This window comes from Falco cherrug, chromosome 3, assembly GCF_023634085.1.
Source record: "Falco cherrug isolate bFalChe1 chromosome 3, bFalChe1.pri, whole genome shotgun sequence".
In the NCBI taxonomy this organism is placed as follows: Eukaryota; Metazoa; Chordata; class Aves; order Falconiformes; family Falconidae; genus Falco; species Falco cherrug.
Window position 1 is genome coordinate 67,014,147 of NC_073699.1, and position 15,230 is coordinate 67,029,376.

General features: G+C 38.0%; 1 protein-coding gene across 3 annotated transcripts in view; it reads right to left on the reverse strand.

Annotated features, from left to right (window-relative positions):
* The window catches only part of RTTN (rotatin), an 89,591-nt gene extending 75,721 nt beyond the window's left edge, over positions 1-13,870 (reverse strand). For 2 of the 3 annotated variants that reach the window (XM_055705247.1, XM_055705246.1), the window contains exons 1-9: positions 13,740-13,870; positions 12,795-12,982; positions 12,030-12,228; positions 10,092-10,181; positions 8,862-8,940; positions 7,392-7,506; positions 6,718-6,868; positions 5,619-5,784; positions 2,935-3,116 (exon numbers count right to left, since the gene is read on the reverse strand). In XM_055705247.1, the coding sequence (XP_055561222.1) occupies positions 2,935-3,116; positions 5,619-5,784; positions 6,718-6,868; positions 7,392-7,506; positions 8,862-8,940; positions 10,092-10,181; positions 12,030-12,228; positions 12,795-12,982; positions 13,740-13,770 (1,201 nt within the window). In that variant the 5' untranslated portion in view covers positions 13,771-13,870. Of the gene's footprint in view, positions 1-2,934; positions 3,117-5,618; positions 5,785-6,717; positions 6,869-7,391; positions 7,507-8,861; positions 8,941-10,091; positions 10,182-12,029; positions 12,229-12,794; positions 12,983-13,739 lie in introns of those variants that run through there. The other variant, XM_055705248.1, reaches the window with a different exon arrangement.
* Positions 13,871-15,230: the final 1,360 nt, after the last annotated feature.

A 15,230-nucleotide genomic window follows, 5' to 3' on the forward strand; every position in this document is an offset into this window, starting at 1 on the left:
TTATTTTAAGCAAAATGGTGCCAGTTTGAAGAGCATATGCCTGAAAATTCCAAAGAACACTTTTTCTGCACAATTATTTTCCATATTCTGTATCAAATTTCTGTGCTTAAAACATTTGAAAGGTGACTTCATAAATGTATCCATTATAATGGAAGTACTAAATATTGGTTTTAATTTGAGTTAGAATATCAGAAATATTTTTAAGTTAATAACTAAACATAACATCTAAACAATGCTTTGCTGTAGTTGTCATAATCTACGGACATGCAAGATGGGCCAAAGCCAACTGCATGAGAATCAACCAGCAGAAATGCCAGATCCTGCACTTGGGTCACAACAACCCCACACAGTGCTACAGGTCTGGGGCAGAGTGGCTGGAAAGCTGCCTGGGGGAAAGGACCTGGAGGTGCTGTTTGACAGATGGCTGAACGTGAGCCAATGGCGTGCCCAGGTGGCCAAGGCGGCCAATAGCTTCCTGGCTTGTATCAGAAATAATGTGGCCAGCAGGACAAGGGCAGTGATTGTCCCCATGTACTCGGCACTGGTGAGGCTGCACCTTGAATACTGTGTTCAGTTCTGGGCCCCTCGCTTTAGAGGGACATTGAGGTGCTGGAGCGTGTCCAGAGAAGGGCAACGAAGCTGGTGAAGGGTCTGGAGCACAAGTCTTGTGAGGAGCGGCTGAGGTTTGTTTAGTCTGGAGGAGGGTCGGGGGGAACTCATTGCTCTCTACAACTACCTCAAAGGATGCTGCATGAAGGTGGGGGTAGGTGTCTTCTCCCAGATAACTAGAAACAGGACACGAGGAAACAGCCCCAAGCTATGCCAGGGGAGGTTTAGAATGGATATTAGGAAGAATATCTTCACTGAAAGGGTGGTCAAGCATTGGAACAAGCTGCCCAGGGACGTGGTGGAATCACTGTCCCTGGAAATGTTTAAAAAAATGCGTAGATGAGCTGCTTAGGGACACGGTTTAGTGGTGGACTTGGCAGTGCTAGGTTAATGGTTGGACTTGATGACTCAAAGATCTTTTCCAACCTAAATGATTCTATACATTCATTCCACCACACTCATATCAGTAGTATACCATTTCCCAACACCTGTGGCTATTAGTACATGCTAAGAGTTCGTTATTACTAAATGCACAGTAAGACATATAATCAATAACTGTAAAATAAATCTTTTGCTGTTCAGATTTAAGTAATTAAGACATGCAGTACTAATACTGAACTTCAAACAAGTATGATAGCTTAAAACTGATCAAAAGAAAGAGACACAGAAAAACAAAAACAAAAAACCCACAACCCACACCGCTATTGATTTCTGAGATTACTTCACTCACACAATAGGTCAGCACAAAGGAAGAAAAAAAAAATCCAATCAACATCTCCACAAGGAACAGAATTGGAGCTTAATTGAAATATACATTATATCATAAAATATAAGCAAGCAAATTTTGCAGTAAGCTTCCCGTTTTATTTTTACCCAGTAATTTTAAAACAAGCAAAACAAACCAAAATCTACACTATACCATACAAGGTGATAATAATGTTAGTAAAGTGCCTGCTGATTTTCTGAAGAAAACAATTCAGAAAATATGACCACATGAGAAACAGTGTGTTACTGTGTGTCATTGCCTCATGGTATCACAGCGTGCCTTCAGATCACAGGATTTCAGATGAATAGGAACAGGATAAAAAAAAAAAAATATTCATTTGCTTACAATCTATGTCTCATTACAGCACAGCGGAAGAAAGAAATAACATCTCATAAGCTTAAAAAGTGTAAAAAGACTGAGACTAAGAGAAACAAAGAACAACTTCATCTGAAAATGAAAATATTCTAGTTCTATAAGATGCAAAGAAAGCATCTTGAAAGGTACAAAAACCCCACTATATGTTAACTTTGCAGATCTGAAGTGAAATGAACCAGAAATGGAAAAGATAGAAAACATATTTTCTGCAGTTTTACATATAAGTAAAGGAGAAGATGCTAGAAGTCAAATATGCTTGTGAAGAATTAATATTTAAATATCACTATTCTGAAAGGGGAAAACAAAACCTTTATTCATTTTAGTTTGGTTTATTACCAACAAAATGACGATTGACTGATTTTCAGCACAGATTAGTGCTGATGTTACTATGAAATACACAAATAAATTAGTATTTTGTGACAACAAAGTCATAGAGAGTTATAAACAATCATGAAAACAATGCTAAATTGAAGTTTCATACATACTTCATGTAAGTTTTATAAGTTAAAGCCTCTACCCAGCTCAGGAAATGTTGACAAGTATATTAAAAAAAATAAATTTTAGTATCCTAGATATAGATAAATACATGTTTCCGTCTCCTGTATTTGAAAACCTTACTACATTTACCAATACCTGTTTTGAATGACAGTGTCTTAAAACTAAATACTAGACAACCTAAGAGCAAAAAGGCCTTGTAATTTAGAACTTTGCAACTACTGATTTTTATTTTAACTTGCAAATTAGACTATCAGTACTTATGTTTTAAGAAACATAATTTATTACTGTATTCATAAGAATATAACCAAACCTTTTCCCGAAATTATTATTTCTTCAACAGGAGGAAAACTATGCTTAGAGTTCAGAACGTGTTTTGGTAATTGAGGGGGGGAGGTTTGTCTTCTTGAATGATATTCTACCCAGCCACACCATTTTTCCACCACACACCCACTTCTTCCTGCCATCAGCACTTGAAATTTCTGCAGCAATTCTGGAAATCAACTAGAAGATTCAAGCTTTATGACCTGAACAAAATCCCTAGACAGAACTGTTACAACTAGCTACAGTATATCAGTAATCATCTGTACCTTACTTACTTGTGGTACTCACTTCATAATACCAACTTCTTAAGAGGTTGTACTAAAGACGAGAAGGATACATAAGTGAAATACTTAATACTTGCTCACCTGTTCTTAGAAGGGGTATTGCGTTTTCCAAGATGGAAACACAGAACTGAGGAAGGCTAAGTTGCTTCATCTGTAATTCCAAAGTGTCCTCATTGTCAGTATCTGGTAGGTCAGTATGTCCTATGTCAAGTGGGGAATGCAGAGAGATTCTGGAGTTTGCATTTGCTTGAGTACTGTTTCCACTTAAAACAAGCCAAACAAACAAAACAAAACAAACAAAAAAGAGACATAGTTAACTCCTGCAAAGAGAACACTCACATATGTACAAATGTTAAAAATAGCATCAAGTATCTTAATGTCCTCCTTCCTTCAACACATAGCCTTCCTTCCATCCCAATCTTTCTCTGCTATCCACCAGTGTTGCAGGAAGAGGTGGATTTTGTTTGGTTGTTTTTTTAAATGTCAGAACAAGTAGCATCATAAGTGAACACCTACTGTTTTGGCTGTCATCTTCAAATACACTTAGAAATGTGTACTGAAAGAAATACACATGCAATGAACATGATACTGCAAAAGAAAAATCAGTTTGAAACGTTATTTTTGATGGACAAAGTCTACCAGTTGCTTGAAGCAAGGCAACTTACTAAATCAAATTTCAGCCTGAACTATACCTACTACATTAAAACCATTCTATGCAGCTAGCCACAAGAATCCTTAGAAGGACTATTAAGTAATCATGCCCTATATTCAAGCCTGTAGGACTTCTTCGTCCTTTGTAAAACAGAAAGCATTCCCTTGCCCAAGAAAGCCTTAAGTGCAACCAAGTGATTTTATATATATTTTTATTAAAAATTATGAGATTTATATATAGTTCATAATTTTATTCTTTTCCAACTGCTTCCAAAAACAGTCTAATTCTGTTGGCGGGAATACAACTCAGAACAAATGTTTTTTAATGTTTTTTCTTATACTAAACATTCACAGTCTTGAATTGCTCTAAAAATCTGTATGACTGTTACAGTTGGGTTTTGTTTGGTTGGTTTTTTTATTATTGAACAAGCTGAAGAAAATTAATTCTGGTATGACTGTGTTATATTATATTGTCTATCTAAATATACAAGATGCCTAAAGAATAGCAATTAAGAATTTAAAAGACAATGATTTTAAGAGGTCAATAGAAGACTATAAGCAAAATAGAAGAGTTCACCAATATGTAGTGATTCTGATTGCACTTACCAGAGGGTAAGGAAGGAGAGGTATCAACCATAAAAATAATTCAGAAGAGGAAAGGTTAAGTTTCCAGGCAGAATTTAAAACAGACAAACAGACAGATTGAAGAATCTCAAGATTTAAGAACAGGGAGAAAGAAGAGTTACATATAGAACAGCAATAAACAAATAGTTCATATTACAATTACGTTGAAAAAAGACAAGATTCATTAAAAGCAGCTCTTGATATCAAGCTCTAAATATCAAAATCAGCGATGTCAGAGCAAGACTATATTAATTTCCTTCTATTGTATTTTCTATTCAACACCATGTTTTTCCTTATACTGTCTCTGGGCTAAATGATATCTTTGTAAGAAATGGCATTCACGGGCAGTAAGCAGCTCGACTGCAGCGCACAGGATGCAAAAAGATAGAAGTGTATAGTCATGAACAGCTCATAGTATGGCCTTATATGTTTAATAAATTACCACTCCCTAGCTTGTACATGTCTCACCATGGCCTTAACTGGTGCTTCTGCTTATGTAGATCTCCTTACTATGCCAATAGCCAGGCCATCCCTATCTCTTGCACATTACACACCAGCTACTATAAACATGTTAACTGTTCAACTTGAGAAAATGGTCAGGTCCTAGAATGCGTAAAGCCAGGAGTCTGTTTACAGTGCCACATTAGCTACATAATTAAAAAAATGAATATATTAGACATAAAATGAGTAAAACCAACCTTTTAATACACTTACAATTAACTACGTGAGCTATTCTCGTCTGTCATATCACAGTCTATTTAAATACCTAGGAGTATTAGTATTAAATACCTAAGCCAATATACCACAGAGACTCAAAAGAACTACCAACAAGCACACAGTAAAGATTCACAAGAACTTTTAAATTCCCATATACTAGAAGACATTGGTTCTTGAACAGCAGCTTTAATTCTGATGTATCAAGATAAGTAACAAAATCACATGCAAACAGAAACCTCAACATTTTGATGGCATGCAGACAATTTATAATTTCATATTGGAGTCAAATTTTTAGGTGTCACATAACTGAAATTTGTTGTCAGATTTAACAATGAAGATTGAAGACTTCAATGGAAAACTTTACACAGCACAGAATTTTTGACAATACTGTACACCGCTACCTATCGGATGGCCATTCAACTTGTAAGAATTTACGGGGTCATCTGGTGAAGAAAAAGACAAATTCCTGACTTTACAGCCACAGCCTGAATAAATGCTTTTCTGCATCTTACAAATATATACACAACCAATAACAACTGATACTAAGAAAACGCATTTAAAATGTTGGTTGAGTACAGAACGTGGCAGGTAAAACTCATCTTACGTATTGTGAACGCCACTTAAAAAACTAACTTTTTAACTCCAACATGGTTAGAATTTTCACAGGTTAACAAAACTTGCACATCACCCCCCATACTGACAAGGAGTTGATGATATAATCCTATATTAATCATTTTTTAATTGAAGTGTAAGTTATTTCCTATTTTATACACCTGGAAGATGCTGCATCCCAGTCTTGACCATCTCCTCTAGGACGCTGAACTGTCCGTCCAATCACAGATGGACGAGGGCTACTACTTCCAGGTGATGGATTCTGAGAACGAGGAGGACCTCTTGCTTCTTGACAGTAAGATATAGATGAATTCTGGGAAGCTGTGCCTTTATGTAACATAAATTATGCATTGTCCATTAGTGGAGTCCATTATTCTTAAAGATACTACATAGTGAATCAATGGTAAAAGTAACTAAGGTAGGATATGGAAAACACCAAGTAAACATTGGCAAGCTAGGACAACCTATCACTGCCAAGTAGCAGAGTTTGGAAACTCAATTCCAAGGCAAAACCACTTGAAAAATTAGTTGAATGACAAAACTTGAGTTTTAAAAATACAAACATAGTGTTTGACTAAGGCTACTGGATTTCTTGATAACTTAAGTAGCAAAGAAACAGCCAGTATCTTTTATCAAGACAACAAATACAGTGGCAATCTTAGGAACAGAATCAGACCACCAGTTAACAGAAACAAAGCTGATTAATGTCAGGTGACAAAATGGAAACAGGCAGATCATTATAATTAATCTATACCATTAAATCTACAAAATTTAAGTATTAAGAACATTGTGGAATAGCCCTAATTACTTTGAAATACAAAACAACGATTAAACCATTTTCAGCCATCAGAATAAAAAATAAAATTAACATAGCTTATGAAATTTGGAACTAAGTTGTTAAGCTCTAATAGTTTGAAAACTTTTCTGAAACTTGTCTGCCCACTTTTATTTTACAGATTTCCTTTAGTTTTATTTAAAAATCCCTCTCCTGCTGACAAACAGTTGCATACTAGGAAAAGTTGATGAATGTAGAATCATAGGAAATTGTAAAAATGCGTAGAGTACTTTAAAATAATGCAAGTACTCAAAAAAATAGTTACTAACATGAATAGTAGTAAACACCATGTTTAGCAAAACAGGTTCACATGACTGCATTTGCTATAAACCTGTGGGTTGGCTTTTTTATTATAATTATTAGTTTTAGACAATCTTACCTGTAGTAAAAACACACCTGTATTTCAAATATTTGAAAATACCTACCTTGCTCTGTGGAAGAAAAACTTGGATCTCTGTGAAAGTTAAGTCTGCTTCTCAACAAGATGCACAACTGTTGCAGGCATGACACAGCCTGCAAAGCTAACCGATGTCTTCCATCTCCTCCAAAAGCAAGGTTTAGAAGAGACAAAAGGCTCTGCAAATAAAAAACCATGGACACCGGCAGCTGAACATCAGTGCACCTTCATGAACAACTACGCCAGCAAGAGTCTTGCACTAAATATAGTTCACAAACGTTTCTAAGTGTTTATAAATCACAGAAAAGAATAAATAAGTTTAACTACTGTTTTCTTACTGATGCAAGACTACCAGTCCTAAAGAAAAAGTTGAGTTACAGCCTGTATTTCCAATACAGGCACTACTTTCATTAGGGGAGCCCATTAGAGGCTGTACATATGACAGTGACACAGTTTTATCCTACCCAGAAGAAAAAGTATTACTCCACAACACACTTCATTACTGATTAGCAATAGATGTCATTACAACAAGTAACTTTCTAAACACAATATATAGCTAATGCCTCCTTTACTATGCACCTGGAGTTCACATAAAGGAACTTTTGTTTAGAATCAAATAGTATTATTATTTACATCAATTCTTACCTGGCACAACTTATAACACAGCACAATAAAAACCTTAAACTTTATGTGAATTCTTGCCTGTATAATCTTTGGCCTTTGAAGGAAAATCTCAGCAGGAAAATCTTGCATAATCACATCCTGAAGAAGCTCACACGTACTCCAAATTAAACTTTGGTTGTTACTTCTCAAAGAGCTAAAAATGCAGTCCATAATTAAATATGCATTAAAACAAAAAAAAACCAACGAGTAGTCATTAGCTTGAACAAGTCTCTACAAGAAAGTTATAATCACAACACTGAAGAAAAAAAAATGCTGTAGTTCTACAGCCGTAACATTTTTAAACTTGAATCATTCCTTAGCTATGCTAATTCTCTCTACAATAAAGAACTCAAATCCAGCTGTTACCAAACCACATGTAAAATTAAGTTCCCAGAATATAAATAACTATTGATTCTGAATTTGAAATTAAGATTAGAAAGACTTGAAATTCCCTGTGAAGCTAGTGATCATCTCAGTGGTATACAGCAAGTAATCTAACGCTTAACCAATGTGAAAAATTCTTTCATTACTAAAGTTCATGTATAACTAAAAAGCACTTGAATTACATATATGGAAAATCACATAAAGTACAAAATTTATTAGTTATTCTCTAACATGTATATTAGTAAATATTAAGAACCTCTTGGGTTTCTACTTCACTTTTTTCTATTTTTATTGTTTCAGAAACCACTGTAAAAAATAAATTTAAAAAGTCAAATGTGTCCAGTTTTAAGGATCTGTTTTCTTTTTCTAGACTTGGTCATAAGGGAAATTAAATATTAAAGAGGTTTTCCAGCTTCAGATATCTTTCGAAAGAAAAAAAAAAAAAGAAAACAAACAAACAAAAAATCCCACCAGAAACCTATTATAAGAAAGCTTACAATTACAGTAGACTTGTTAAATAGTCCAGTCCATGACTGGCTATGCTAAAAATCTATCACAGCTCTGTCTCATCTCATGAAGAAGCTCAACTACAGACATTTTCCCTGGGCCACAGGCAAACACTGTTTTCCTAAGTGAAAGTTAAAAAACAAACAAAACAAAAAAATCACTGCAGAAAGACGATCTGAACAAGTCAATGCCTGGATAAGGCATTGCACCTAAATTTATTGGCCTAAACCTATTTAAGCTAATACTGAAAATATGGATTTCTCTGCCAAATGGCCGCAGGGGTAAAGTAAATAAGGATTTTATTCCAGTTTGTTCTAAAATTAACTGAATGAAAACTTCGGCTTGAGACATTTAGAAGACAGACTGAAGTGTCATGAACAAAGAAAATGTACTCTGAAGTAAGTGTAAAGAGTGACATTAGCAGAAAAACTGTCCTATTACAACTCATTGTTTATCAGCTCAGCCCAACTTTAGCACAGCTTTTATGATAATTTATGAAAAGCTATCTCATTAGGTTATTTACAGGAACAGTCTAATGATGTGTAAGGAAAAAAATTTAGAACCACGCTTAAGAAAAATAAAGCCTACAAACATATTGTAAAGTTTCTATTACCGTACCTTTCATTTGATGAAAGAACATGTCTATCTGTTGAAGTCAGAGTTAACCAAGGAAATGTGGAAAATTTCAAGCATTTCACTGTACAAAAGAGAGCAGATATTTTGGAGTATATTTTATAGAAATATTAGACTGTAAATTTTTGACTTTGCCATGGAAATATACAAACTATTCACTATCTGAAATAGAAATACCTTTTACTAAATATAAGCTTTCACAAAGTCAAGTGTTTCTAATGAGAGTTTTCAGCAACACCAAAAAACCCTAAGGTTATCTAAAATCAAAATTAAATACATTTATTGAAGAAAATTCTAGCAAATAGGAAACACAGCATTAGTGGAAGAGTACCTGATCCCCCACTGCATGCATTCAATCAAATCTTAGTTTTGTTCTGCTACTAAAGAATACTTATTAGCATGATCTCTAAAAAAGAAAAATTGACCTCATGCTTTTACTCTTTAAAGCAGTAGAAATTACAGTTGTTACTAAATTATGACACACTAACTTTTTAAGTTAAAAACAGCCTTAAAGTTACATTAGTTAAGAGTTTGTAATAATTATTGTGCAATTCCAAAGATAGCTGATACACTGATAAAAAAGTAATCTGGTGATTTACATACAATAACTCCAGAGTCATATTTTAAAAATCTAGTTCTCAGCACCATATTGTATGTTGAATATGACACTCTCTTGTGAACTACTACTAGACTGATACAAGCAAAGACTTGCCAAAATAATATTAGTCTGTGTTTGTCAGTGAAACATTTCATATCATTTTACTGACAAAGAAGTGTAACACTGGTTTCCATTTAGATACAACATAAAGATTTCTAGAGCACCTAACCTAGTTTTCTGAAAAGTAGAAAGGTACTTCAGACTAAGTTTGAAATAATTTGGTAGTTGCAGTTGAAATAAAACGGTTAACAGCCACGTTTGATTATGGAACACAGATCTTCTGAAAAGTATTAGCAATTTAAATGATTTTTTAAATTACAGCATATCTGATCATACTTTACATATTCCAACCAGTCACACTAACTATTTACTAGAAAAGAGAAAGTTCTATCAAGATGAATGTCCTTTCTGTAAATATTTATATATTGTAGTTTCTGTGATACTACATTTCATAGAATAACAACAGGAAAAAAAAATAGCCGTAATATTTGTAATGGAATTAAATCTAAATTACAACTCAAAGCACTTTCTGTAAGTAACATTCTTATTACACATACCAACTGTTCTTTTGGGAGGTATTTCTAACTGTGGCACATAACTTCTACTTTGACAAAAATATCCTGTGCATAATTCCTCTTGAGGCAGAACTGAAAGAAATAAAGGGTAAGTGTGAAGGGTAAGTTTAAAAAATGTACACTAAACAAAAAAACAAACACCTAAACAAAAGCAACACTCAATCTATCTTCATGATTTTCCTAACTGCTTCCCTTTTGCCCTTGAGTTTTGACCTATTAAGGAAACAGATTTAAAATAGTCTCAGATGATCAGGGAAGTGAAGTAAAAAGAGTGTGTCTATGTTTATTTTTTACAATCATATTCTGTAACTGTAAAGATTTTTCCATTTTCTTGCACTACATCGCATACCATGCAAGCAATAGCAAAAACAATTACACAAAATGCGTTGCCTGGTAGACAACTGGCAGCCAAAAAAAAGTTTTTCTTCTGATCGACCTACATAGTAAAAAAATTAGCTGTTAAAACTAACTATTTAAAGCCTTTTTCTACCAAAAGTGTCTTTTCAGGTCAAGCTAAAAAGTTGTCTCCCCCGTATGCAATATGTATATTATTAAATACATATAATTAATACACAAACTGTATGACAAAATACAGACAAGGTATGTAAACTTAAAAACAGTCTCCCCAGAACACAGTATTTGTTCAAAGGACCAAACTAAATAATTCCCAAACTACTAGTTTACAATTTTTCCCAGTAGCTGAAATAGAAATAGCAAGAAAAATACAACACTCCTGTTACTAAGCATTAAGATTATTTAATCCACAAATGCATACAATTTACATCATAAGTAGAAATTATGAACAATACTTCAAAGGGTAGTTTTAGAAAGATATAGCTTAAGAATGCATATATCAAAAGTTATTATACCATTCTCCACACTGTGGCAATTGGGTAAAAATCTGCCCCTAGGTGGGAACAGGAAAGAAAAATGAAAACAAAAAAGGTCAGGGTGGGATGGGTATCACCAGTCACCACATCGTTACAGCAAACCCAAAGTCCAAGCATTAGGCTTGGAGCAGTAGGCACTCCAAGCATTAGGCTTCAGACACAACAGGATAGTTTTGTGTCTGTGACCACACAGGATAAGTGACAGAGGTGTGGCCATTACTATACCATGCAGTGTAACAGCAGTGTCTTTCCCACAAGAACTAGGATGAAGTAAGGACCTTCATATTATGTAAGTTTCTCCTCTGTGCTAAAGTTTTTAAGGCAGAAGAGGAGAACATGGGTTTACTTCTTGACTTCATTGAAGAGGAACTGTAAATGACTAACAGATAATAAGCTAGATAACAGAAGCAAGTAATAGCACTTCACATATATTTAAAGTCCTTTGCACATAATATGAAATTGTAAACAAAGGTTACCTATTTTTCTGTGACAGATACTTATCCAAAACTATGGAGACAGTTTTAAAAATCACTGTACCAAGATCACTTACAGCTTCTCCTCCCTTCCCTTTTTGTGTTTTCATTTGTTTGTTTGGAGTTTTTTTTAAGATCTGATTTGCTCTCAAAATCAAAGTCTACTATGCAAAGAAAAGCAGCAAAGCATATCAGCTTAATTACAGATTTGTTCAAAGCTGCCACAATTGCTGCAAAAGGTATCTCTGAAAGTTACATGTGTCCTGCCCTTTTTACATAATAGCAACCAGATATCCCAGACTGAAGAAATGGGCGGAGAAGGTCTGATTATAAACATCAGGACTATTCTTGTGCAGAGAATTCCATTACAAGAATAGCACTATCTGATTTATCTAAGATCACACCTTCTCTGGCAGAATCCACTTACCATACACTTCACTGATCTCTCATTAATAATTCACCTACTATGCCTGAAAACATCAGCTTTTCATAGCCTGGAAGCTTGTCATTTACATCATTTTCTTTTTAAATAAATCACACTTCAAAATACGATTTACCTGGCTGATCTACTGAAGGCCGAGACAGAGTTTGATAACATACTGATAAAGAACTAGAAGGAAGTCCAGAAGGAAGGAAAAACAGTCCATCCAATATCCCATCAATTAAGGCCTGCAAGTTTGGATCCACGTTGGGGCGAAGCTGAGAGAAGAATTCCGCTGCACCAATTCCAATCATTTTCTGGCCAGCAGGTGGATGCTACATTAGGACAAATAACTGACAAAAGTTAGCCTGAAGAATCACAAGGTCCCTTGGGGGGGGGGGGGGGGGGGGGGGGGGGCGCTGTACACACCGCACGGGGAGGGACACAGACACAGCAGTGGGGAGAAAGAAAAGAACTGTTAACAAAACTGAAGTTATATTTTGGGGGTTTTTTGCTTAGCCCATCCATCGCTACCAAGGACGAGATTTCTTTTCCTCTGTATAGGTGCTGTTTATAGTGTTTAAAACACAAGAATGTAAGAATCCAAGATCTCTGAAATTTCTGTGTTTTCTCAATTACACACAAAATGAGAAAGTGAAGAAGCAGAGAAACTGAAAGAGAAACCCAGAAAAGAATGATTTTTTCAGCTCTCTGACCTGTTCCATGTCACTCAAATTGTTTCAATTTTTGTCTACACCCAGTGGCCTTATTATCCCTGTCTTTGTAAAACTCTAAAATCTCATTACACAGAGCTACAAAACCAAATGATATCCAGTTTCATTTAGCTTCATCATCCCGAAGGCATATAGGTTAAATAGAAATAAACGTTAATATGTCCTACCTTGATCAAACTGTTCACAAAATGTAGTACTTCCTCTTTCATTGGTACGACTGGAAAATTGAACCACTCCAAAAGATTAAGGAAAAGCATTTTATCATGGACCAGATCAGCATACGAAATCAAGTTATGTTCCAACTTAAACAGAATAGTCTTCAGAGATCGTTCTCTTATCTCTGCCAGTTCATGACCTGCCCAAAAAAAAAGGGATTAAAACCCCCGTAAAATTATCTGACATAATTGATTTGTTACTTGGACAAACAGAATACTGCCAAAGATTTGTGAAAAAAAAGCTGGCTTTTATGCTGTCAGTATTATTCTTACCAGTAAGACAGATACAACTGCACTCACCAGCAGTAAGCTAATCAAGTATGTTTGCACGGTGTAAAGTGGTGAAATATTGTAAAATATACTGATATAACCTGGTGCCAAATCCAAAAGAGAATGGCCTTTTCCTTGAGGCACACAACTAAATTCTGAAAACCTCTACCGTACCACGTTGTGGATACTGACAACTGCCTCCGACTCCCAAACCGGACAAGGATCTCCCCAAGCCCGTTGCATCGAGAGGCACCACGTCTGCAGGGATAAGCCTGGGGCATCTCCCAGGGAATCACCACCGGCTGCCCCCGGCCCCTCCACGTCCGCAGCGGGGAGTCGGGCAGAGAAGCGGGGAGCGCCGGGGGCGGGCGGCCGAGCGGCAGCGGAAGCCGGGCAGGTGCAGCCGCGCCCCGCGGCCGTCGAGGCAGGAACCCCCAGCCCCTCCCCGCCCGGCCTGCAGCCGTGCTCCCACACGCCACCAAGGGGCCTGCCGGGCAGCGCGGCGCACCGGTGGGGGGCAGGCCCCTCACCGCCCTCCCGCACACAGCCCCGCGGAGGGGGCGAGACGGCCGCGGCGCCCCTCGGCAGCCGGCCCCGCTACCCCGGGAGGGAGAGGGGAGCCGTTACCCAGCTTCCTGACGAGTGACGGTAACTCCATCGCGCCCCTCTCCGCACTAGCATTCAACGGCCGCGCCGGTTCCGCCGCCAGCCCGCCCTTCCTGCCCAACGGCGGCCGCGGGGCACCTTGGGAAGCGTAGTCCGGCACCCGCCGCTTCCTCGACCGCCCTCGGCTGCGCGCGAAGCACGCCGGGAGCTCCCGCCCCCCTGCGGAGCCCTGGGGCACGCCGGCGGGAGCACGAGCAACTACAACTCCCGCGCGGCCCCGCGCCGAGTACTAGCGCCGCGGGAGGCGGGGCGGGGCGGGGCGGGGCGGGGCCTCCCCTGGGCACCGGCACGGCCCGGGCTGGCAGCCGTGGGCGGGCCGCGCACTTCAAGGAGCTGCGCGTTCGCGGCCGCGTGGCGCGGTGGGCGCGCGCACCCAGCGCTGCGGGGCTGTGGGCGTCGGGGTAGCAGCTGCCGTCCTGGTCCCAGACAGGGGCTGTCACCGGTGTTCTGCGCGTCGCTTGAATGCGAGCTCTGCCCCGTACCTGGCGGACGATGGCTTTTCATACCTTCAGTCGTGCCGGCCGTCATGCTTCGGTGCATACGTGCACTGTCGACTTCTGCAAAGATCTCGTTGTTGTTGAGTCCAGGCACGCCATTAAAACGGGCCGGGTGTGTTTCCTCACCCGTCGGTACCCACACGGCTACGATTTGGAAGTCGGAGAATGATGCATGTTTGTAGTGAAAACAGGATTTGCTAATTTCTTCCATGTGTCTGACAGCGCCCTGGAAGTAGCTCTGGCTGGCTGGTGTAAAGCAAGCGGGTGAGGGGGTGAAGTAGGAGGTGAATCAGTGAGGGGTTGGGGGTTTTCTTTTTTATGTAACCAGGGCTCCAGAATTACACAGCCGTGTTTCTAATGCCAGGCAATGTCACAAAGCGGAGTTTTTTAAACGCGTAGTAAAGATGCATAGCACGTCATAGGTTGTCTGACCAGAGGGCTCATCTTGTTTTTGAAAGATTGTGCCTGCCATCTTAATTGGAAAAAGTAAATTGATGATAGGTGGACAAGAAGTGATGGAGATTGTTGTGTGTATATGAAACTTTTGCATGTAATTGCAGGTGCACAAAAAAAAAGATGGCCTTGTAATAGTCACAGTTTCTTTTTCGTATCATGTATTGCATGAGAAAGTACACTTTCATCAGCAGCCAACAAAAACATGAAAAGTGTGGTACGGTGTATGCAAGTGATTTCCAAAAGGATGTATGTCACAGCCCTCTCAGTTTATGTCTAATTGTTTTTCCACCCTCGTCTCCATCACTGTGATATTCTTTCACAGTAAACTTACATTAATGTCCTCCATCTGCTGTATCAAGGTTGTACTAAATTCTTAATTGCAGCTCAGAACTGTCCATCGTTTTGCAACACAGTATTTCTATCTGTAGAACAATAAAGCAAAGGGACTTTATTAAGCTAATTATAAATGTACTATGATTGCTGCAAGGAGGTTTTTCTT